The sequence below is a fragment of the Macaca mulatta genome, chromosome 1, assembly GCF_049350105.2.
Source record: "Macaca mulatta isolate MMU2019108-1 chromosome 1, T2T-MMU8v2.0, whole genome shotgun sequence".
Taxonomy (NCBI): Eukaryota; Metazoa; Chordata; class Mammalia; order Primates; family Cercopithecidae; genus Macaca; species Macaca mulatta.
The window spans coordinates 110,284,890-110,310,144 of NC_133406.1; the positions used below are offsets into that span (position 1 = coordinate 110,284,890).

At 49.6% G+C, this 25,255-nt stretch overlaps 1 protein-coding gene across 4 annotated transcripts; it reads right to left on the bottom strand.

Annotated features, from left to right (window-relative positions):
• Positions 1-17,664: 17,664 nt before the first annotated feature.
• Positions 17,665-23,977, bottom strand: HAPLN2 (hyaluronan and proteoglycan link protein 2). Of its 4 annotated transcripts, none has more exon segments than NM_001265852.1 (7): positions 17,665-18,288; positions 18,615-18,797; positions 18,931-19,047; positions 19,239-19,592; positions 19,824-19,931; positions 23,142-23,283; positions 23,759-23,977. In NM_001265852.1, coding segments are annotated over 5 exon segments (1,023 nt in total). In that variant the 5' UTR covers positions 19,909-19,931; positions 23,142-23,283; positions 23,759-23,977; the 3' UTR covers positions 17,665-18,004.
• Between the last annotated feature and the right edge of the window lie 1,278 nt (positions 23,978-25,255).

A 25,255-nucleotide genomic window follows, 5' to 3' on the forward strand; every position in this document is an offset into this window, starting at 1 on the left:
ACGGGACCCGCTGCCTTCTTTGCGTTGGCTCCCGGCGGCAGCGGCGAAAGCAAGGACGAGCGAAGTAGGACATCGTTCAGCGGATGAGAAGCCGAGGGCTTGGGGGTGGGGGGGTGGGGGCAGGAGCAGCGGGGAGGGAGCGTTCGCTGAGCTAGAGGATGACGATGTTGCAGCTGGAGAGGTGGAAGTTGGACAACCAGAGGGACTTCTCGTTGGTCAAAGAAGGAGGAGGGATTCAATTAGACTGTAGGAAGTGGATGAAGGGAGAATGGGGGCTTTGCTCCTGAAAAGAGGTACCCTTCCTAATAAAAATGGGAAGCTCTTTTCTGGAGGTAGAATGGAGTGCAAATGCCCGTAGCTACCTCCCTGGAGGCAGCTATGATTGGGCTTTGGCTCCTGTAGTGCTCCCACTCCCTGCACAGAGGAGGAGCTGACTTTGCAGCTGGAAGGATGGAGGTTAGACAGCAGAATCGTGGGTTAAGCAAAGCAAGTCAGGAAATCTCTAGACCTGAGGTGGGGGTGGGGTGCGGGTGGCACTGTGAAGGGACATTACCAGTCATGCAAACCAATGTGCAAAATGCAGGCGTTGCTGGGAGCCCAGAAGGCCTACTGGCCAGGGCTGTGGATGCTGAATGTGCAGCCTGATGCCAGGGGGTGGGCCTTGAGTGCTGCCTAGCCAGGAACTCCTCAGTGCCCAGAATACCAATGACCCTCCTTTCCACCAGCTCCAGGGCCTCTCTGCTTCCTTCTCCTTTCCCAGGCTCTCTGCTTTTCCCTCCTCCCTCCTGGGACTGTAGGCAAAGCCCCTGGCATGGACAGTGGGCAGGACAGCCAGATGCCTAGATTCCCTCCCCTGGATACCAATACTGGCACCAAGGATAGCTTTGGAGGGCTTTGATCCCCATAATCTCCACAGCATCTTCAAAATACCCCAAGTAAAGTGAGGTGCGCTCAATGCAAATGCAGCCTCAAGGCAGATCCCCAGCCTTCCATCTAGACTGCACCCTAGGTCCCTCTTGGGAACTCTGGACTGCTCCCCACTGAATGTGCCAGCGCCCCCACTCACCACTGCCTGGCTTTCACTCCCAGCGCTATGGACTTGGTTTCAAAGGGCTTTGAGAAGCTCACAAATAAAACCCACTCCAAATCTTTGAGGATCTAAAGGGAAGATTCTGGCCCCTTCTCAGAGACCCATCTACTGTAGGAACAGGACAAGAAGACCTGGGGGATAGGGAGGGGTGGATGGTAAATTTCCTTACCGAGAAAAATGCAGGCTGGGTGCGGTGGCTCATGCCTATAATCCCAGCATTGGAAGGCCAAGGCGGGCGGATCACCTGAAGTCAGGAGTTCAAGACCAGCCTAGCAAACATGGTGAAACCCCATCTCTACTAAAAAAATACAAAAATTAGCCTAGTGTGGTGGTGGGCACCTGTAATCCCAGTTACTCGGGAGGCTGAGGCAGGAAGGATTGCTTGAACCTGAGAAGCGGAGGTTGCAGTGAGCCAAGATCGTACCCCTGCACTACATCCTGGGTAATAGAGCGAGACTCCATCTCAAAAAAAATTAAAAAAAAGAAAAAGAAAAGAAAAATGCCCCAGAAAGGGATGCAAGACTGAAGGGAACAGAGGAAGGTGCTTGGGAGAGTCTGGGAAGGAAGGGATCTCAATCTATTTACTTCGTTAAACAAATATGAGTTGAATTGAATTCCAACTGTGGACCAGGAACTGCTCGAGGTCTGGAAATGCAGTTCCAATTCTTCTAGTAGAAAGAGGGGATCTGAGAAGGCCTTTAGGGACAGGTCTGGGCAGCCTTAGGATGTCTTTTTGCTCCCTTTAGATGTTGCATCTCAGAGTTGCAAGAAAATTCCCTTCCTCAGGACAGTCTCAGCATGGATGCGTGTGTCCAGCCTATCTCCACGCTGGCCCTACAGGGCTTAAGGCCAGCCAGGCTGAGCCGGGCAACCAAGCGGCTGAAATTTAATCCCAGTGGTGGCTCAGATGTAACCACAGTTCTTGCCTCAGGGAAACCTGGCTGTGACCAGAGAAGGCAGAGAAAGTGACCTTCCTTACCACCTCTCCTCATGACCAGAAGGGTTGGCACTCACTTCGGTGCCCTGGGGGAGTCCACTCTTGACTGAGGCCAGCAGCACCTGGGTCTGGACAAGGGCTGGTATCAGACAGTCTGTTCCAAAAGGCAGATCCCTGGTGGGAGACCAGACGTGGTAAGAGAACAGACAGCTGCTATTGCACAAATGAGGACTCTGGCATCACAGGCACTGAGGTCAAATTCCTGTTTTGTCATTTGCAGTGGCAAACCTCAGAAAGGGCCCTGTTCCTCCTCTGAAGCTCTCTTTTCTGTTTTTTTTTTTTTTTTTTTTTTTTTTTTTTTTGAGACGGAGTCTCGCTCTGTCACCCAGGCTGGAGTGCAGTGGCGCGATCTCGGCTCACTGCAAGCTCCGCCTCCTGGGTTTACGCCATTCTCCTGCCTCAGCCTCCTGAGTAGCTGGGACTACAGGCGCCTGCCACCGCGGCCGGCTAATTTTTTGTATTTTTAGTAGAGACGGGGTTTCACCGTGGTCTCGATCTCCTGACCTTGTGATCCGCCCGCCTCGGCCTCCCAAAGTGCTGGGATTACAGGCGTGAGCCACCGCGCCCGGCCAAGCTCTCTTTTCTGAACAACGGGCTGAATAATATCTACTGCACTGGGCAATATCTACTGTACCTGAACTGGGCAAGGGAAAACCCTGGCCCATGACTTGGGCTCAGCAAAATCTAGTTCTTTTCCTTTCCCAGTCACATACACATGCGCACACACCCAGCAACCTAATCTGCCCAGATCTCCTGGCCAGGAGGTCAGAGGACCACTCTCCTGGAGGGCTCATTATTTGGGATTGGAATCCTTTGCAGAGGATTTCTCAGGGGAGGAAATGAGCGCTCTGAGCCTTTTTCAACATTTCCAGCTGAGAAAATGTATACTGAAGGCTAACTTGCAGTTTGAACCAGCAATTGCTGATCAGGGACTCTCTTTACAGTTACAGACCCTTGGCCATATGCGTCTTCCCCTGTTTCTATTCACTTTCTGAGAGGAGGCAAGAACTAAGACCTCCCTCTGCCCTAGTCCTTCCAGATCTCAGAAAGAGATCCCCAGGGACTGGCTGAAAGCAAACAGAATCAATGGCAGCGGGAAGAATGAAAGTCAAATTTCAAGTAGAACCTCCTGTCTCAGTAATAGGAGAAAAATTTCTCCAGTAACCTTGAGTATCTTCTGAACACGGAAACTGAGACCCAAAGAGGTCAAGCAACTGTCCAGAGTCACACAGCATGGAATTGGCTGAACCATGACCAAAAAATCAAGTCTCCCAGGCCATCGTTCTTGCCAGGGCTCCCCAGATGTCTATCAGGGCAGAGAGAAAGAGGGAGGTGGAGAGAAGAAAGAGAGAGAGAGGGAGAGCATGGGCAGCTCTCCTCCCTCTCCCACTTGCAGCCCAGCTGGCTGCCTCCCAGTCTCCTGGGCCCTGGGGAATTTTCCAGCCTCTCTGGATGAGAACAATCAATCTCCTGCCTCCACCAGACCCCCAACATCCCCCATCCATGCCAAAGCCGAGGCCATGACCCAAGTTCAGAAAAGAGAATATCCCCTCCATGTTCCTGTACCCTGAGTTCCCCCCATCTCCAGTGTTAGCCCTGGGCCTTCCTCACTGGATTCTATTCCACAGTGGCTACTGGGAGAGCCTGTTCTGCCAACCTCTTTGAACACCTGCCTCCTTTCTCCCAGACTTGGGGTGGGGGCCTAGGCAGCTGAGTTCCTCTCCCAGGCCTTGCACAGGCATCTGGGTCTTGTGCCATGGGCATGTGGGAGTAGAGCTGAAGAGGGGGATGTGGCTCTGAATGCTGGCACAGCTGTGTTCAGAGAATGGGGGCTTTGATAGCTTCTGAAAGAGGCCAGGAAGCACAGGACCCCAGCCCAGGCGGGAGGGGGTGGGGAGCAGAAATGGCTGAGTGTGGCTCTGAGGGCTCCTGCTGCCACAGACAGGGAGTGTGGAGTGTGGAGTGTGGAGTGGGAGGGGAAGTGGGGCAGTAGGGAGACAGCAATGGGAACTACAGGCTGAACAGCATCATCAGAGAGCCCCCTGCTGCACCAGCAGGAGCCAGCGTCCCCATGAGCTGGTCAGACCGTGCTTTGAGGGTTGCAAACCCATGTATTCAGAGAAGACCATCAGCTTGTTTCACAAAGAATAGTGGGAGGAATTGGAGGGCTGGAGCCCGAGTACATCTGAATCTACCTCGTGAGGTCCCACCAGAAGGCCGCCTGTAGTGCCTCTCCCAGCCTCCTATGGGGAAGGACTACTTATTTCTCTGTGATGTAGGGGCAGGTACTAATCTCTCTGCGCTTCAGTTCCTTCACCTGTAAAATGGTAATAACCCCTTGTTGTATGGTTTTGATGTTGAAGCCATGTAAATGTTTTATATAATTAAAATACAAAATTAATTAGAGTTTACATTAATTTTAGATTAAATTAAAAAGAAGAAAAATAAAGCAATCCCTAAAAATATAAAACAAATTATAACAAATGTACCTAACTGTATAAGAAGTTGGAGCAAAACTACATAGAAGAATTTTCTTTCGGCTGGGCTCAAGCCTGTAATCCCAGCACTTAGGGAGGCAGAGGTGGGCGGATCACCTGAGGTCAGGAGTTTAAGACCAGCCTAGCCAACAAGGTGAAACCCCATCTCTACTACAAATACAAAAAATAGCTGGGTGTGGTAGTGCACACCTATAATCCCAGTTACTCGAGCAGCTGAGGCATGAGGATCCCTTGAACCTGGGAGGCGGAAGTCTCAGTGAGCCAAGGTTGTGCCACTGCACTCCAGCCTGGAAGACAGAGTGAGACTCTGTTTAAAAAAAAAAAAAAATTATTTCAAGTGATTATAAAACTCAGCATTTTGACTGTATCTCTCTAACCCTCTAAGGGCGAAAGGAGCCATGGATAAATTTTAATGTTGGCATTATTATTTTGAGAGTTATACACACACACACACACACACACACACACACATATATATATATATATATATATATTTTTTTTTTTCCTTTTTTGAGACGGAGTCTTGCTCTGTCATCCAGGCTGGAGTGCAGTGGTGTGATCTCAGCTCACTGCAAGCTCTGCCTCCCGGGTTCACACCATTCTCCTGCCTCAGCCTCCCAAGTAGCTGGGACTGCAGGCACCCGCCACCACCCCCGGCTAATTTTTTATATTTTTAGTAGAGACGGGAGACAGGGTTTCACCATGTTAGCCAGGATGGTCTCGATCTCCTGACCTCATGATCCGCCCGCCTCGGCCTCCCAAAGTGCTGGGATTACAGGCATGAGCCACCGCGCCCAGCCTATTTTGAGAGTTATTATAACGTACTATTTATCATAATAAAGCAAATAAGTAATTAGTAATATTACTAGTGTTAGAAACCAAGATTTTGACTGTAAGAGAAGGAAATTTAAGCAAAAACTGCTAATCTTTTTTTTTTTTTTTTTTTTTTTTGAGACAGAGTCTCTGTTGCCCAGGCTGGAGTGCAGTTGTATAATCTTGGCTCACTGCAGCCTCCACCTCCTGGGTTCAAGCGATTCTCCTGCTTCAGCCTCCGAAGTAGCTGGAACTACAGGAGTACACCACCATGCCCAGCTAATTTTGTATTTTTAGTAGAGACGGGGTTTCACCATGTTGGCCAGGATGGTCTGCCCACCTCAGCCTCCCGAAGTGCTGGGATTACAGGCATAAGCCACCATGCCCAGCAAATACTGCTAATCCTTCATCTGAATTGGAACTATCAGCATGAACTCGTGCCACTGAAAAGGCTCAGAAGCAGTGACAACCCAATAACAATGAATCCCCTGTGTGTCCCAATTGTGATCTCCACATAGCACTTCCTACTAAAAGGAATAAGGACTCTTTGGTGAAATTCTAGGTCTGGGCCAGGGTAGCTTGACAGACTAGAGAATAAGGAAGTTTGGCTGGGTGGGGTGGCTCACATCTGTAATCCCAACACTTTGGGAGGCCAAGGCAGGAAGATTGCTAGAATCCAGGAGTTGGAGACCAGCCTGGGCACATAGCAAGACTTGGTCTGTACCAATAAGAGAAAGAAAAGAAAAGAAAAGAAAGAAAAGAAAGAAAGGGAGGGAGGAAGGGAGGGAGGGAGAGATGGGGAGGGAGGGAGGGAGGGAGGGAAGAAGGAAGGAAGGAAGGAAGGAAGGAAGGAAGGAAGGAAGGAAGGAAGGAAGGAAGGAAGGAAGGAAGGAAGGAAGAATCGATCAGCTGGGTATGGTGTCACATGCCTGTAGTTCTAACTTCTTGAGAGACTGAGGCAGGAGGATCACTTGAGTCCACAGTATGAGGCTGCAGTGAGCTAGAACGGTGCCACTGCACTCTAGCCTGGGTAACAGAGCAAGACCTTGTCTCTCTAAAACAAAAAAGAAAAAGAGAGACAGAGAGAATAAGGAAGTTACAGTTATACAACTCATGTTAGGTGAGGGTCATTTTAAAAAGACCCAGTAGCCAACTTGAGAAGACTCCCACTGGCCAAAGATGAAACAGTTTCAGCATTAAAATGACTAATGACTGTATGAGATTGAAACACATCAAATACATGAAAAGTTCATGAGTTCATAATTATACTGAAAAATAAAACCACTGGTCACCTTTGGACATTGTTAGGGCACCGATTCAAGGTTTTGAAAATTAACAGGGGCTAGCACATCCTGTTGCTGGCCTGACCCATATTCTCTTAGCGCTCAACAAACCAAAGACTGCTTGCTGCCCGAGGATATTTGTGTCTGTGGAGGAATGCTTGGCCTAAGTGCACAGTAAGTCAGAAGCACCAGAAGGTTAATGCCCCTGGGACCAGCCCTCAATAAGTGACAGGTGGAGAGGTGGTAAATTATTATTATTGTTGTTGTTGTTATTATTATTATTATTATTTGAGACAGAGTTTCACTCTGTCACCCAGGCTGGAGTGCAGTGGTGTGATCTCGGCTTTGTAACCTCAGCCTCCCGGGTTCAAGTGATTCTCCTGCCTCAGCCTCCCCAGTAGCTGGGATTACAGGCACATGCCATCATACCTGGCTAATTTTTATATTTTTAGTAGAGATGGGGTTTCACCAGGTTGGCCAGGCAAGTCTCAAACTCCTGACCTCAGGTGATCTGCCCACCTCGGCCTCCCAAAGTGCTAGGATTACAGGCGTAAGCCACCACGCCCAGCTGGAGTTGGTAAATTAAAACCCCAGCCTCCTCATCTCTCAGGTGGGAAAACGGTGGCAAGTTCTACATCAGCTCCCAGAGCGCCCCAGCAGGCATGCATTTCATTTGTCCACGGCCATAGCCTGTTCCATTATGCAGCCTTCACTGGATTCCTTCCCTTTCTCGTCTCTGCTTGCCATCAAGATCTGGGAATTTTCAGACCCACCAAGTCATGAAGACATATGGGCACAGCAGCAACACAAATGGTACATTTAGAATTGGATGTAAGCATGTCCAGAGGGCATGAATAAGCTACAAGTGCAGGGAGTCCAGATCCCACTTTACCTGTCTCTGTTGCTCCTGTACCTCTCTCAGCTCACCCTGTAGACTTGTGGGAATTTCCCTATAACCAGGCTTTAGAGGAGGAAAACATGTAGGCCTGGTTCATGGGTGGGTCTGTCTGATCCATCGATATGAGCTAAACTTGGATGCTGCCACACTACAGCCCCACTCAGGGGTGGCCTTGAAAGACAATGTGAGGGGAAATCCTCCAGAGAGGACATTTCAAGCAGCACACTGGTGGTCTACTCTGCAGTGAGAGAGGTGACTTGAGGAAAGTATATACACGTGGATTCTTGAGCAGTGGCAGTGGCTTCATTGGTTGGTCAGGGGCCAGAAGAGAGCAAGATTGGAAGGTTGGAGATAAGGATGTCCGGGGAAGAGGTATATGGATGGACTTATAGGAGTGAGCACAAAGTGATAAATCTTTGTGTCTTATATCAGTACCATTAAAGAACATTCACTGAAGAGGTGGCATTGAATAGCTAAGGGAACAGAAGGACTCCAGTGGATAAACCAGCCTTTGTCATGCCAGGGCTTCCATGGTGGGCCCATGAATGGAGTAGTTGTGGCAGTAGATCAGGAGTCTATGCAAGGGTCCACCAGCATGGGTGGCCTCTCATCAAGGCTCGTCTAGCTACTGCCACTGTTGAATGTTTGGTCTGTCTGCAGCAGAGACAGATGCTGGCCCCTCAACATGGTACCAGCCCTCAAGGAGATCAACCAAGCAGTTGATAGTATGTTTTTTGTTTGTTTGTTTGTTTGTTTGTTTGTTTGTTTTTGAAACAGAGTCTCACTCTGGTTGCCCAGGCTGGAGTGCAGTGCTGTGATCTCAGCTCCCTGTGGCCTCGATCTCCCAGGCTCAGGTGATTCTCCCACCTCAGCCTCCTGGGTAGCTGGGATTACAGGTGCACACCACTATACCTGGCAATATCTTTTTTTGTATTTTTAATAGATATGGGGTTTTGCTATGCTGCCCAGGCTGGTCTTCAACTCCTGATCTCAAATGAGTGCCTGCCTCAGCCTCCCAAAGTGCTGGGATTACAGGTGTGAGTCACTGTGCCCGCCTGATGGAATGTTAATTTCAATGTATCTCTTTCAATCTGGGGGAGGAGCAATATGTCCTCACTGGGATTAGTGCATATTCTGGATAAGGATTTGTCTTTCCTGACTAAATGCCTTAGCCAGCACCAAATATCAAGGGCCCAAAGTCAATGATTTGTCCTTATGAGATCCCTTATAGTCTCACCTCTAACCAAGGGTGTCCACTTTATAGTGAAGGAAGTGTGACAATGGACACACAACCACAGGATCCATTGGTTCTATGCTATAATATATCACATCACCCTGAACCTTCCAGCTTGCTAGTACATTAGTATGGCCTCATTACAGCACATCTAAAGCCAGCTTGGGGAAAAGACCCTCTGGGATTTGGGTGCTGTCCTGCAAAATGCAGTACATGTTTTGAGCTAATGGTCATTATATAGTGTTATATGCCAGATAACTAGAAATCAGGGGTACAGGAACCAAGGTATGGAAGAAGGAATACCCCTCTCACCATCAGTCCTAGTGACTCATTTGGGGGAATTTGTGCCTCCTGTCTTTATATATTTAAGGTCTGCGGGATTAGAAGCCCTGGTTCTTGGAGTGGCAGATGCAGCTCCCAGAGGTCACAGTGAAGGTACTACTAAACCTAAGGCTACAACAGCCACTGGATCATTTGGGGCATCTCATACCAATTGGCCAGTACACAAAGAAAGGAATTATGCAAGCAGAGATATTTCATCATCATTATCCGATGATCAGGCAGTTGTATCAATGATGGCCTGGCAAGGGCATGGTAATGTAATGCAGATAACTTTAGGCATGAAGGCCTGGATTTTCCACTGAGAAAGCCCTGCAGACCAACAGAATGAACTGTAGAGGAGGGAAATGTTGAATGTTGATTTCAGCCTTGGAACCAACTGCAGCAATGGTTATGGTTTGTCCCACTAACCCACCGGTTGTACAATTTTTAAAAAAAAAAACAGATGCGGTCTCACTCTGTCACCCAGGCTGGAGTGCAGTGGCATGATTATGGCTCACTGCAGCCTCAAACTACTAGGCTCAAGAAATCCTTCCATATCAGCCTCCCTAGTAGCTGGGACTAAAGACACATGCCACCATACCTAGTGAATTTTAAAATTATTTTTTAGAGACAGAGGTCTTGCTTTGTTGCTCAGACTGGTCTCAAACTCCTAGCTTTAAGTGATCCCCCAACCTTGGCCTCAAAAAGTGTTGGGATTGGCCGGGCGCGGTGGCTCAAGCCTGTAATCCCAGCACTTTGGGAGGCCGAGACGGGCGGATCACGAGGTCAGGAGATCGAGACCATCCTGGCTAACACGGTGAAACCCCGTCTCTACTAAAAAATACAAAAAACTAGCCGGGCGAGGTGGCGGGCGCCTGTAGTCCCAGCTACTCGGGAGGCTGAGGCAGGAGAATGGCGTAAACCCGGGAGGTGGGGCTTGCGGTGAGCTGAGATCCGGCCACTGCACTCCAGCCTGGGCGACACAGCGAGACTCCGTCTCAAAAAAAAAAAAAAAAAAGTGTTGGGATTACAAGCCTGAGTCACCACACTCAGCCTGTTATTAAGACTTTCTTTTAAAAGAGTTAGAAATTACAATCAGCCACCACCTTGAAGCATCAGAGACAGGATAGAATGAACTCATGGAATGAGAGGCACGAATGGATCCTAGCAGTGCAAAGCGTGGATGGTACTGTGACCCACATCCTTCAGCATTCACCTCTAAAGGAGAAGGCATCTTTGTGAACATCTGTGACTCTGCCTGGAGGCATTTATTCTGGCTGTGGGAGCATGTTGTGCTCAGGGCAAACCAGGAATGCTACAGAGTTAATGCTCCCAGAAGGAGGTCTCAACCAACAGAGAGGGAGTTGACAGTTATATCCTATTTCTTTGCCCCTTGGGTAGGATTCTCTGAGGCAGCTTCTATACTTCTCCGAGGTTCCTAGCAGGATTTAACACCATTTGCCCACCTGCTCTAATACACGCCTCTAATTGGCCCCCTTCTCTTTCCTGTCCCACTTCTCCACTCCTCTCCCAGTGCCTATAAGCATCACTTACCAAATAAACTACTTACATTCCTGACTCAAGATCTGCTTTTAGGAAGTAGATCTTCCTTAGCCCACCTAAGACAAATGGGAGATAATCAAGCATTAATTCTACCTTTCCTGAATGGGTGAAATGTCAGAGTAACAAAGCAGTTATTGAGAGCAGTTTTTCTTATAGATGATTCACAGCTAATAAACGAAGGTGGGCCTGGCGCAGTGGGTCACGCCTGTAATCCCAGCACTTTGGGAGGCTGAGGTGGGCAGATCACTTGAGGTCAGGAGTTCGACACTGGCCTGGCCAACGTGGTGGAACCCCTTCTCTACTAAAACTACAAAAATTAGCTGGGCATGGTGGCACGCACCTGTAATCCCAGCTACTAGGCAGGGTGAGGCAGAAGAATCACTTGAACTCAGGAGGAAGAGGTTGCAGTGAGCCGAGATCAAGCCACTGCACCTCCAGCCTGGGTGACAGAACAAGACTCCATCTCAAAAAAAAAAAAAAGAAGAAGAAGAAGAAGGAAGAGGAGGAGGAGGAATGACAAAATTAGACAATCTCCATTTTGCAACTGCTAATGAATGAATGAATCTAGACAATGATCATCAGTGCCATCAGATAAAAGGTTGATAGGTGAAGGGGATCAAATGGTGGCCACAAGAAAATATGTCCATAGGCTGGGCACGGTGGATCATGCCTGTAATCCCAGCACTGTGGGAGGCTGAGATGGGAGGATCACCTGAGGTTGGGAGTTTGATACCAGCCTGACCAATATGGAGAAACCCTGTCTCTACTAAAAATACAAAATTAGCCAGGGTGGTGGTGCATGCCTATAATCCCAGCTATTTAGGAAGCTGAGGCAGGAGCATTTCTTGAACCCGGAAGGCGGAGGTTGCAGTGAGCTGAGATCGCACCATTGCACTCCAGCCTGGGCAACAAGAGCGAAACTCTGTCAAAAAGAAAGAAAGAAAGAGAGGGGTGGGGGGAGAGAGAGAGAGAGAGAGAGAGAGAGAGAGAGAGAGAGAGAGGGAAAGGAAGGAAGAAAGAAAGAAAGAAAGAAAGAAAGAAAGAAAGAAAGAAAGAAAGAAAGAAAGAAAGAAAGAAAGCAAGAAAGAAAGAAAGAAAGAGAGAGGAAAAAAAGATAATATGTCCATGGCCGAATCCCTGAAAACTGTGAATGTTACCTTGTTTCAGGAAAGGATCTTTGCTGATATAATTCATTACGTGAATTCATTCCTTAACTTCAGTTAAGGGTCATGAAATGAGTTCATCCTGGATTAGTCAGGTGGGGTACATCCGATGACATGTGTCCTTACGAGAGATAGAAGAGGAAAAGACACAGACGCATGAAAAGGAGGAGGCTACATGACCACAAAGGCAGAGATTGGAGTGATGCAGCTAAGGAAGCCAAGGAACAGAAGTTGGAAGAGGCAAGGAAGGGTTCTGCCCACAACCTCCAGAGGGAGACAACCTAGGTTTTTGTTGTTGTTGTTGTTGTTGTTGTTGTACCACTGTGTTATTGAAAGCCTAGATTTTGGACTTCTGGCTGATAGAGAATAAATGTCTCTATGGTAAGAGAATAAATGTATGTTGTTTTAAAAACAAAATTTGTGGTCATTTGTAACAGCAGATACCGGAAACTAATACAATGGAGACCTTTTATTTATTTATTTTTGAGAGGGAGTCTTGCTCTGTCTCCCAGGCTGGAGTGCAGTGGCCCAATCTCGGCTCACTGCAACCTCCACCTCCCAGATTCAAACAATTCTCTTGTTTCAGCCTCCTGAGTAGCTGGGACTACAGGCGCCCGCCACCACACCAGGCTAATCTCTTTAACTTTTTTATTTTTAGTAGAGATGGGGTTTCACCTTGTTGGTCAGGCTGGTCTCAAACTCCTGACCTCAGGTGATCCTCCCACCTTGACCTCCCAAAGTGCTGGGATTACAGGCGTGAGCCACCGCACCTGACCCACAATGAAGAACCTTATAATTAATGGACAGACACTCTGAATTTACCAGTCAGTCTCAACATCACTGAAAGTAGATTAAGGCCCAGGCGTGGTGGCTCACAGCTGTAATCCCAATATTTTAGGAGGCCAAGGCGGGAAGATGTTTTGAGGTCAGGAGCTTGAGACCAGCCTGGGCAACAATGGCGAGACCTTGTCTCTACAAAAAAAAAAAAAAAAAAAAAAAAAAAAAGGCCGGGCTCAGTGGCTCAAGCCTGTAATCCCAGCACTTTGGGAGGCCAAGGCAGGTGGATCACAAGGTCAGGAGATCAAGACCATCCAGGCTAACATGGTGAAACCCCGTCTCTACTAAAAATACAAAAAAAAAAAAAAAAAAAAAAATTAGCCAGGCGTGGTGGCGGGCACCTGTAGTCCCAGCTACTCAGGAGGCTGAGGCAGGAGAATGGTATGAACCCGGGAGGTGGAGCTTGCAGTGAGCCGAGATCGCACCACTGCACTCCAGCCTGGGCGACAGAGCAAAACTCTGTTTAAAAAAAAAAAAAAAACTAGCTGGGTGTGGTGGCACATGCCTGTCATCCCAGCTACTCAGGAGGCTGAAGCAGCAGGATCACTTGAGCCTGGGAGGCAAAGGTTGCAGTGAGCCAAGATCGTGCCACTGCACTCCAGCCTGGGTGACAGAGCAAGACTCCATCTCAAAAATCAAACAAAAAAAGAAAGTAGAACTACCAGTCACCAGGTGCCTCCTAATGTGATGAAAGAGGATACAGTATCACTTACGGAATGTTTCCAGAAAAAAAGTGAATGTGAATATGTTTGTTTGTTTGTTTGTTTTGAGGTGGAGTCTCACTCAGTTGCCCAGGCTGGAGTGCATTGGCGTGATCTCGGCTCGCTAAAACCTCCACATCCTGGGTTCAAGCGATTCTCCTGCCTCAGCCTCCTGAGTAGCTGGGATTACAGGCTCCTGCCACCATGCCTGGCTAATTTTTTATACTTTTAGCAGACATGGGGTTTCACCATGTTGGCTAGGCTGGTCTCAAACTCCTGACCTCAGGTGATCCGCCTACCTCAGTCTCCCAAAGTGCTGGGATTACAGGTGTGAGCCACCATGCCTGTTTGAATTTAATCAAACTTCTAAATATAATCACAGGGGACAAAGGAACATGTTAAATGACATTTGCAAGGGTACACTCAGCCAAGTCCAGAATATGGGAAACTTGACAGGAAAAAATGACCTAGTTTCTTGAACAAACAAATACAATGGCGTAGATAAAACGAAGGGGGCAGAAGTATTGTAACTTAACAGAGACTTAAAAAAAATTACTCAGGCCGGGCGCGGTGGCTCACACCTGTAATCCCAGAACTTTGGGAGCCCGAGGCGGATGGATCATGAGGTCAGGAGATCGAGACCATCCTGGCTAACACGGTGAAACTCCGTCTCTACTAAAAATACAAAAAATTAGCCGGGTGTGGTGGTGGGCGCCTGTAGTCCCAGCTACTCGGGAGGCTGAAGCAGGAGAATGGCATGAACCCGAGAGGTGGAGCTTGTAGTGAGCCAAGATTGCGCCACCGCACTCTAACCTAGGTGACAGAGCAAGACTCCGTCTCAGGGGAAGAAAAAAAAAATTACTCAGGAGGCTGAGGCAGGAGGATAACTTGAACCCAGGAATTAAAGTCTAGCCTGGGAAACATAGTGAAACCCTGTCTGTTAAAAACAAACAAACAAACAAACAAACAAACAAAAAACCGCCCCCAAATTAACCAACTGCAAAGTTGTAGACCTTAGTTAGATTCTGGTTTGAGCAAATCAACTGTAAAATTTTATTTTTTGGACATTCAGGGAAAAATGATCATGAACTAAGTATTAGATGACTAATATTTAGTTTAATTTTGTTGGAGAAGTGAGATAATGGAATTATGGTTATTTTTAGAAGTCATTGTGTGTTAGAAATGCATGTTGAGTCTTACAGGTGAAATGATAGGCTATCTGGGATTTACTTTCAAATACTCCAGTAAAACCCAACATGACTGAGAGGACCCATGAAAAAAGAAGGGCAGAATTTTGATAATGGCCAAGCCAGGTGATGGAGTAGTTCATCATACTATTCTCCTTACTTTTGTGTATGTTTCAAATTTTCTATAATAAGAAATAATGGTGATAGCAATATACAGAGTAGTTGTAGGAATGAGTGGTATTGTGGTTTTGTGATTGAAGAAATGGAGATTTGCAGCAAATGGAAAGCTCTTCTCATGGCCTTTTTCACTTTTTTTTTGTTTTTGTTTTTGTTTTTTTTTTTTTTTTTTTGAGACAGGGTCCTGCTCTGTCTCCCAGGTTGGAGTGCAGTGGTGTCATCTTGGCTTACTGCAGCCTCGACCTCCCTGGCTCAAGTGATCTTCCCACCTCAGCCCCCTGAGTAGCTGGGACAACAGGAGTGTGCCACCAAGCCCAGCTAATTTTTGTATTTTTTTGTAGAGATGAGGTTTTTCCATGTTGCCTAGGCTGGTCCCAAACTCCTGATCCCAAATGCCTTGGCCTCCCAAAGTGCTGGGATTACAGGCATGAGCCACTGTGCCCAGCCCATGACCATTTCTTGTATGATCTCTTGCCCTTAGGCTGAAGGCATTACACTGAAGAAAAGCCATCCTCCTGCTGGCTGAGCTGCTGGGGTCCAGTATCTTGGCTTTCTGGGGCTCTGACTTTATCATAGGCAATAGCTTAGAAAACCCAGAAAAGGGGTAGATGGATGGGTGACTACCAATATGTCCCAGAGTCTAGACTGCTCTCCTTTGTGCTTATGGTGGACACTGATGCTGTTCAGCAAATATTTCCCGTTTTCCTATTTCTAGGCCAAAGAAGGAGTGCTCTTTCTTGCCCCCTTGTGGTTGGGTGGGGCGATGTGATTAGTTCTGGCAAATGAGTTGTCAACTGAAGGGACAGGTGTCACTTCTGGGTGGGAGCTATTAATTGCCTTTGTGAAACCCTGCAGAGCTCTTATTATTTTTTCCTGCTAGTATGGTGACTGACAGTATTCGAGATGGTAGGTACTCTATCAGCCTGTGTCCCTGAATGACAAAAATAAGAACTCCCCTGTTGACCGTGTAGCCTGAGAAATAAACCTTTGTGGTTTTTTTTGTTTGTTTGTTTGTTTTTTTGAGACGGAGTCTCGCTCTGTCGCCCAGGCTGGAGCGCAGTGGTGCGATATCTGTTCATTGCAGCCTCCGCCTCCCGAGTTCAAGCAATTCTCCTGCCTCAGCCTCCTGAGTAGCTGGGATTACAGGCACCCGCCCCCATGCCTGGCTAATTTTTACGTTTTTAAAGTAGAGACAGCGTTTCACCATGTTGGCCAGGCTGGTCTCAAACTCCTGACCTTAAATGATCCGCCCACCTCAGCCTCCCAAAGTGTTGGAATTACAGGTGTGAGCCACCGTGCTGGGCCTGATTTTCCTATCCTTAATAGTAGTCCCCACAAACGCTTCTGGGAGATCTGCAGGCTGCACATTTTGAAATATGTTTAAGTCGTCTTATATTTGCTATCTGAGATTTGGGAGTTGTTTTCACAGCATAATCTACATGATCTTGACTAATATAGTGCCATAGGACAACCAACCCTCCAGGCTGCCTGATAAGAAGCTGAAAAACTACTATTGTTGCTATATTACTGTAATCACAATACTTATTAATTATTATAGGTACCACTTGAGTGCCTATTATGTGTACCAGGCATGTACTACCCAGTACATGCAATGCCTCAACTGATTCTCACAACAAACACAAAAGACAAACACTACTATCCCATACTAAGATGAGAAAGTCAAGGTTTAGGAAATGGCACAAATATCTCATTTGTTGCGTGATGGTTTTTGAAGATGCTGTTCATTCTATCATTCTTTGTCCCTTATATAATGTTCCATGGCATGAATTCTCTTTAGCAATTATAGCAAGAACCCCCTTGGAAATCAGTTTTACTATATATATCAAGTACCATTAGCTTGTTCATGTCCTTTGCCCCATTCATTAGTATTATCCAGCTCAGGCTTTTTGAAGTATAGTTAGAAACCTATGTATATACACACCAACGTATATGTGAAAAGTGAATTAATAACATTAGAATTTGTCTCTTGAATTGTTAGTATGTTTCCTTTAGCCACGAGTTAAGAATGTTACTTGTCCAGTTGCCCGTATCCTTTGGTGGCCCTGGTGTTTGGTGTTTGCCTCCTCCTTCCACAGGGTTAATTTCCTGTCAATTCCAGCAAGAATATCACTTTCCTATCTTTAACAGTAGTCTGTGCAAACGCTTCAGGGAGGTCTGCAGGCTGCACATTTTGAAATATGTTTAAGTTGCCTTTTTTTTTTTTTTTGAGACGGAGTCTTGCTGTGTCGCCCAGGCTAGAGTGCAGTGGCACAATCTCGGCTCACTGCAAGCTCCGCCTCCCGGGTTCACGCCATTCTCCCGCCTCAGCCTCCCGAATAGCTGGGACTACAGGCGCCCACCACCACGCCCGGCTAATTTTTTGTATTTTTAATAGAGACGGGGTTTCACCATGTTAGCCAGGATGGTCTCGATCTCCTGACCTCATGATCCGCCCGCCTCGGCCTCCCAAAGTGCTGGGATTACAGGCGTGAGCCACCGCGCCCGGCCCTAAATTGTCTTATGTTTGTTATCTGGGGCACACAGTGTAGGCCTGGTGGTATGGGGCGCCCCTGGCAGATTTGAACTAATCTTAGGTGAGTGTGAGGCGCCCCCGCGTGGCGCCTGGCGCAACAACATGCTGGATTCTCCTGCGTGGGCCAGGCGCCCACGTCGTCTCCAGTTCTCCCTCTCCCTTGGCCTATTGGTGCCCTCCCACCGCACTCCCGCTCTTCCGCTGACCCACCCCGTAACGGCAACAGCCCTGCCCCTTACCCTGTCTTAGGTGCTCGGTGGGCACGCAGGATCACGGGTCATCAGCCCCGACATGCGCGCGCGCGCGCACACACACACGCACACACACACCTCTCCACGCCTCGCAGCGCTTACAGCTCCGCCCAACACAAAAGATCCCCAGGTTATTTTATTGCTGTACTCAGAGGTCAGTTAATGCCCCCGGCCGCCTCTCCCTCCCCTCTGCGGTGGCTGAGTCCTCTCCTGGGGCTCGGAAACCGCAGCGGGTCCGAGGGTCACCGCCGCATCTCGCCGCTGGGGGCGCCCCGCTTCCCCTCCCCGCCGCCGGGCCAGCCAGGGTCCGAGGCCCGCAGGCCCCAGCTGGGAAGACAGGTCTGGAGAGGCCGCTCCGGGTCTAGAGGGAGGGGAGGTTCTCCGGAAAGGGGTGGAGAGAGAACCCCGCCACGACTGCCAAGCTTCGTCGCGCGCGCTGGAGGGGACACGGTGGGCGCCTAATTCTCGGCGTAGCAGTAGGTCCCATAGGCTGCCTGCTGGGGCCTGGGGAAGCCGAAGCTGCGTACTCCGGGATCCGGGAGCCCCCCGCAGCGCGGCCGCGGCGTGATGATTGGGAAGCGCACACTGCCGTCAGCCAGCCAGCCGCCGTCGCACTGGTCTAGCCCTGAGAACTTCCAGGCGGCGTAGAGGTGCCCAACCTTGGCCACCACGGCGCCTCGTCGCCTGCACGCCGCGTGGGCTTCAGACAGCGTCAGCCGCCCGGGCACGAAGAACACTTGACCTGGGGATCACAGCGGGTCACCGACCGAAAGTGGGGTAGGCGGGGCGGGGCGGGGCGGCTGACTCCCAGAAGGCGGAGTTGGGGGGCGGGGCCGCAGAGGTGCTGGATCGAGCTTGGGTACTAGGAGTGGGGGGATCAAGGCAGAAGTGCAGGGAGGGTTTGGAGAGGTGGGCTGGAGCCCGGGCGGACGGGCGAGCGGGCTGATGGAGGGACGGTGCCTTGGAGGGACTCGGAGACCCTGCCCTGATCTCAAGCTGAGGTCCACTCCTCGCCCCCCACATTTTTCAGACCCCGCCCCAAGACCCTGCCTTCGCCCCGCGCTTCACCTGCCAGCGCGGAGGTGAAGCAGAAGGCGTCGTAGCGGTCGCGCATCCGGTCGCGGGGCCCGTAGCTGCGGATCCCGGGCCGGCCTCGGCCGCCGCACGGGGCGCGCGCAGTGAGCACAGGGTAGCGCACGGAGCCCTCGAGCAGCCAGCCCGCGTTACACCAGTCCAGACCCTCGGTCCAAGCTGGCGGGAGACGGCGGGGGTCGGGGATGAGAGGCGTCACAGGCAGGAGCCAGACTGAGCTCGCCTGGCGCCCTTTCTCGGGCCCCTGAGACAGCTCCGCGGGGCCTGGGAGGTGCTTGGTTCGGCCGCTCACCCTGGTAGAGCTGGGAGTAGGTGGCCAGGCGTCCGTCCTGCTCCTCGCACGCTTGCTTCGCCTCGTAGTAATTGAACTGGTACCGGCCCCGGCTGGGTTGGTACGGAAACACCACACCTAGGGGGTGGCGGAGAGCCTGGGGAGGGCCAGCAGATGGGAGCGGAGGGGGAGGAAGGGCGGCGCGTCCTGGGAGAGGGAGCTGGGGTCCCCAGGGGTGAGGGGGAGATACTGGAAAGGAGCCCTGGGAGACCCAGGCGAGGCGGTCCCGCCTGCTACAGAGGAATGGGGCGGGAGCGGAAGGGCCTCACCCTCCAGGCTCAAGGTCAGCGCCACGCTCTCGTCCTCAATGCCGTTGATGAGCTCGCAGCGGTACCGGCCTTCGTCCTCCAGGCGCACGCCCGCGATGACCAGGGAGGCGTCTAGCCGATGCCCCCTCCGCATCCTGGCGCGCCCTCCCAGGGGCCCATACCCCCGGGCGTGCAGTCCGTTGGTGACGAGGATCAGAGTTTCCCGGAGCTCCCCAGGCTCCACCTTGCTCCAGCGCACCTTATAGCTGGGAGGCGTGGTGCCCAGGACACAGGGCAGCGTGGCCGTGGCCCCACGATGAGAGTGAATGACCTCGTGGATGGGGGGCAGGAGGTAGTGGGGGCCCGGGTGGGATGCTGAGCAGAGGGGGCCACAGTGGCAGGAACCCCCGATCCTCACTGCTCCAAGTGCCCATCAGACCCTGCTCTCCAAATGCTTTCTCCAGAGCCCCCCAACCCTCTCCTCCATTGCTTTCTCAGCAATGACTTTCACTCCCTGAGTACCTGCAATAACTGCCCTTTCCCCTTTCCCCACCCTTGCAGCCTCCCCAAGCCTTCCCCAGATTCTGGCCTGGGCTGGGGTCTTACCTGGGTCTCCTTGGCCTTTGTGGAAGATGGTGAAGACCCAAAGAAGGAAGCAGCAGAGTGTGGGGAGGGTGGGCCCACCTGGCATGATGGGGGGCAGCCCAGCACTGTCTGCAGGGCACAAAGAGTGGGCAGTTAGGACTGGGGCAAAAGGGTGGGGAAAAGCAGGGTTGTCAGTGAACTCCCATCAGAGATTCCTAGAAGGGACTGTCCAGTCGGAAGCCACTGGGGCAGAGAGAAGGGGTAGGTGACAAAAGGAAGGTGATGAGGGGAGGAAGGCAGTGGCAATCCCCTTCCTCTCCCTCTCTTCCTCTGTCACATCCTCTCAGCCTGCAGGTACTAATTTAGCATCTCCTCTACCTGTCCCCTTCATCACAAGTGCCACTTCCCAAGCTTGCCATCTGGACTGCCAGCTCGTCTCTATCCTCTCCCAGCACCCATTCTCCATCTTGAAGCCAAAGTCAAAATGATCTTATCACTCTCCCGCTTTTTTTTTTTTTTTTTTTCTTGAGACAGAGTCTTGCTCCATGTTCCAGGCTGGAGTGCAGTGGCATGATCATGGCTCACTGCAGCCCCTAACTTCTAGCCCCAGGTGATCCTCCCACTTCAGCCTCCTGAGTAGTTGGGACTACAGACATGTGCCACTACCCCAGCTAATTTTTTCTTTTAAGTTTTTAGTAGAGACAAAGTCATGCTGCGTTGACAAGGCTGGTGCTGGGATTACAGCAGGCGTGAGCCACTGTGCCTGGCCTTGTCACTCTCCTGCTTGAAAGTGACTCCCGGTTGCCCTGAGGATAAAATCCAATCTCATAACCACAGCTTCCAAGGCTGTCTATAATCCAGTTGCTCCCTGCACCTCCAGCATGGCCCCCACCTCGCCTCTTACCACTTTGGCCCCTGCACTGTGCCCCAGACATGCTGGACTTCTGGCAGTTTCCCACACAGTCCAAGTTTGCACTCATTTCCTTTCCTTTGTGCCTGCATTGGTTGCACAGGCCTCACCTCCTTTGGGAAACCTTTACTCACCCCCAGTTTGCCACACTGTAGAGCACTGTGATCTGCTGGACTGGGGACCTTTTTTTCTTGAGATAGGGTTTCACTCTCTTGCCCAGACTGGAGTGCAGTGGTATGATCATGGCTTACTGCAGCCTCGCCCTCCCAGGCTCAAGCCATCCTCCCATTTCAGCCTCCTGAGTAGCGGGGACTACAGGTGTACACCACGATGCCCCACTAATTTTTTTTTTCTTTTCTATTTTTTGTAGAGATGGAGTTTCAAAATGTTGCCCAGGCTGGTCTTGAACTCCTGGGCTCAAGTAATGCTTCTGCCTTGGCGTCCCAGAATGCTGGGATTACAAGCATGAGCCATCACACCCAGCCAGGACTTTTTTTGTCTTACAAGTACTTTTATTAGCACCTAAACTTAACAGTGTGAATTTGAACATAATATGTATCCGTATATAGACTATATCAAGGAGGTTTTCCAGAAATTACGAAGTTAAAATATATAAAATTATAAAGTTATTTTTAAAAACTACTTTAAATGCAATTATCTATTTCAGTACAGTAGTTGATTTCCCCCCTTTTAAAATTTTTTTAAATAAGATACAGGGTCTTACTATGTTGCCCAGGCTGGCCTCCAACTCCTGGGCTCAAGCAATGCTTCTACCTCAGCCTCCTAAGTAGCTGGAACTACAGGTTTGAGCCACTGCTCCCAGCTCCTCCTTTATTGTATCATTCTTTTTTTTTTTTTTTCTGAGACGGAGTTTCACTCTTGTTGCCCAGGCTGGAGTGCAATGGCACCATCTCAGCTCACTGCAACCTCTGCCTCCTGGGTTCAAGCAATTCTCCTGCCTCAGCCTCCCGAGTAGGCTGGGACTACAGGCACCCACCACCACTCTGGGCTAATTTTTGTATTTGTAGTAGAAACAGGGTTTCACCATGTTGGCCTGGCTGGTCTTGAGAACTCCTGACCTCAGGTAATCCACCCTCCTTGGCCTCCCAAAATGCTGGGATTACAGGCATGAACCACCACCTCCGGCACCTGTTGTATCATTCTTATCCCCTTGACCTTAAAAAAAAAATTGGACTAGGCCAGGCACAGTGGCTCACGCCTGTAATCCTAACACTTTGGGAGGCCGAGGCGGGTGAATTACTTGAGGTTAGGAGTTCAAGACAAGCACGGCCAACATGGTGAAATCCTGTCTCTACTAAAAATATAAAATTTAGCTGGGCATGGTGGCATGCACCTGTAAGTCCAGCTACTAGGGAGGCTGAGGCAGAATTGCTTGAACCCAGGAGGTGGAGGTTGCAGCGAGCCGAGATCGTGCCACTGCACTCCAGCCTAGGGGATAGAGCAAGACCTTGTCTCAAAAAAAATGAAGACTTCTCGACTTCACTGTATTCATTTTCCAAATCTGGCTCCTCTATTTCCTAATTGCATGACTACGCATAAGTTAATTATCATGCGCAAGTTACTTAACCTCTCTCTGCCTCAGTGTCCTCATCAGTGAAATGTGGGGAATAATAGCACACCTACCTCACTGAGTAGTTGTGAGGAGCAACTGAATTGATATATGCAAAGTGCTTGAAATAGTGTCTGGAATGTAATAAGTGCTGTGTATGTGTTAGCTGTTATCTCCAGTTCCCAGCATAGTTTCTGGTACATAGTGGTGTTAAATAAGTGTGTGTGGCCTAATGAATGAACTTTCATTAAGGATTCATAAGAAGACGGGATGGGGAATGGGGAAACGGAGGAAGCACCCTGAGAAGTCACCAGAAATCTAAAGAATGGAGCTCCATCTTCCTGCAAATGAGGACCAAAGACCAGCTTGCCGTAGGAGAAACAGAGGTTAGGCACAGAAAACTCCTCAGTGGTTAAAAGTGAAAGTATCTGGGATGCGAACATGAGCAAGAGAACACTTCTTTATAGGAGAACTTGGTAAGTAAGAGTGATCGTGAGGACTGAAATTGACTGAGACCAACAATGATAGCTCAAATGAATACCTTTAAAATTGAATGTGCCTGACACTGCTCTAAGCACTTTACATGCATATTTTTATATTTACTCCTCCCAGCAATCCTGAGGCAGAAACAATTATAAATCCTATTGTACACATGCTGAAACCAAAGTGCACACATTTTAGGAAATGAGGTCACACAGCTGGTAAGAGGACGGGTTTGCTGGGATTTGAATCCAGATCTGACAGTGAGGCTCAAGCACTTAATCACTAATCTATATTTCTGTATTTCAAAACAAGTGCACACACATGCTCTTCATACCCCTTACAGAAAATATGAGTAGTCAGCAGCTCCATTGCCTACCTGTTAGAAGCTGGTCTCTTCACAGAGACGGAGGGAGCAGTGCTTAGCAGCTTTTTGTCTTGCTTGAGGAAGAGGTTCTGGATGAAGGTTTTGCCAGGCTCCTGGGAGTTCCAAGCACCTTAAAACCCTGGGACTTGAGCACCTGTTCAACACAGTTGCTCCTTTTGCACCTTTGAGGAAAAGCTTCTGTCCTGTGCTCAAAGAAGAAGCCAAGATGCCAAGAACGACCCCCTCCCCCATCAGTCCACTCAGCCTTGTTAAGAGACCTGTATCCAGCCCAGATCTGTGGAAATCACTATTCTGGGACTAGGGGAAGATGCTGGGCTTGGGATGAGGCCTGGGAACCCATGAAGGGCAGTGGAATAAAGGGAGCAACCCAGGAATGATGACCTGGAAGAGTGCAGAAAGTGAGGTGCTTCATTGTTTCTTGATGCCTTTGGACGAGAGAGGTGTAGATTGATCGGTGGATATGAAGGTGTTGGACTGATGGGGATGGGGATGAACTCTAAATGTGGCTCAAAGATCTATAACTGCCAAGCTCGAGCTGCCTCCCTTTCCATATGAACCTCATGTAAGCAGCATCCCCATCTCCCCTCTCCCCACAACAGAGTACTCACCTCTGCCCTCTGGTGCCTGACTGCACATTGCCTTTGCAAACGGACTCTCAGGTGGGAACCATCCAGGACTTTCAGCTGCTTCAGGAAACCGGACCTCTTCTGTACAACCCCCCTGTCTGTCTGTCTGTCTGTCCTTTCCTTCTCAGTCCCCACCCCATCGGAAGCACAATTTCCCATTGTCTCTGTCTTTTCCCCTATTGTTGACTAACAGGGCCCCTTTCTTTATTCTGTGGGTAATGGCAATGAAATGTCAACAGCTGGGGATGTGGGATGCAGGACCGGCTGGCACATACCACCGGAAAAGGGCCTGGGTTGGGGGCGGGCTCAGAACAGGAATTGACATCCCCAAGAAGAAGAGAATAGGGTGAGGGGCAGAGAACGGATGGTGAAAAGGTTGAAATGGAATCTCTCTCAACACTCCAAACTAGAGGGCTCTAAAGAGATTTTGTCTACGGCCAGGGGAAAGGCTGGGCTCCATGAGGGCAGAGGGAGTGGCTAGCATTGCAATAGGAGAGATGGAGATCAGACAGTAAGGAGGATTTTTCATGTTCCCTGGGGAGGGAGAATTTCTGAGGATAGAAGGACTTTGGAAATCTCTCCAAAAGAGAGGTTATCTTATTGGTTCCCTAATATTTTACCTCTTCCCTCAGCACAAATAGAGAACATTTTAAAAATACTCAGAAGGGGATCCTTAGTTTTCCTGGATGGAAATTCACTTTCTTTAAAGTCCTTTTTTTGTTTTTTTGTTTTTTTGTTTTTTGACACGGAGTCTCTCACTGTCGCCCAGGCCGGAGTGCAGTGGCGTGATCTCGGCTCACTGCAAGCTCCGCCTTCTGGGTTCACGTCATTCTCCTGCCTCAGCCTCCCAAGTAGCTGGGACTACAGGCGCCTGCCACCATGACCGGCTAATTTTTTGTATTTTTAGTAGAGATGGGATTTCACCGTGTTAACCAGGATGGTTTCGATCTCCTGACCCCATGATCTGCCCGCCTCGGCCTCCCAAAGTGCTGGGATTACAGGCATGAGCCACCGCGCCTGGCCTTTTTTTCTTCTTTTTTTAAGACAAGGTCTCCATCTGTTGCCCAAGCAGGAGTGCAGTGGCCCAATCATTGTTCACTGCAGCCTCAAACACGTGGGCTCAAGAGATCTTCCCCGCTTAGCCTCGAAATTAGCTAGGACTACAGGCACACACCACTACACCCGTCTAATTAACTTTTTTTTTTTTTTTTGAGACAGAGTCTGGCTCTGTCACCCAGGCTGGAGTGCAGTGGCACAATCTCGACTCACTGCTCTGCCTCCTCCTCTTACCTCAGCCTTCAGAGCAGCTGGGACTACAGGTGTGCACCACCATACCCAGCTAATTTTTGTATTTTTTTGTAGAGATGGGGTTTCACCATGTTGGCCAGGCTGGTCTCGAACTCCTGGGCTCAAGCAATCTGCCCACCTCAGCCTCCCAAAATGCTGGGATTACAGGCGTGAGCCACCATGCTGGGCCTA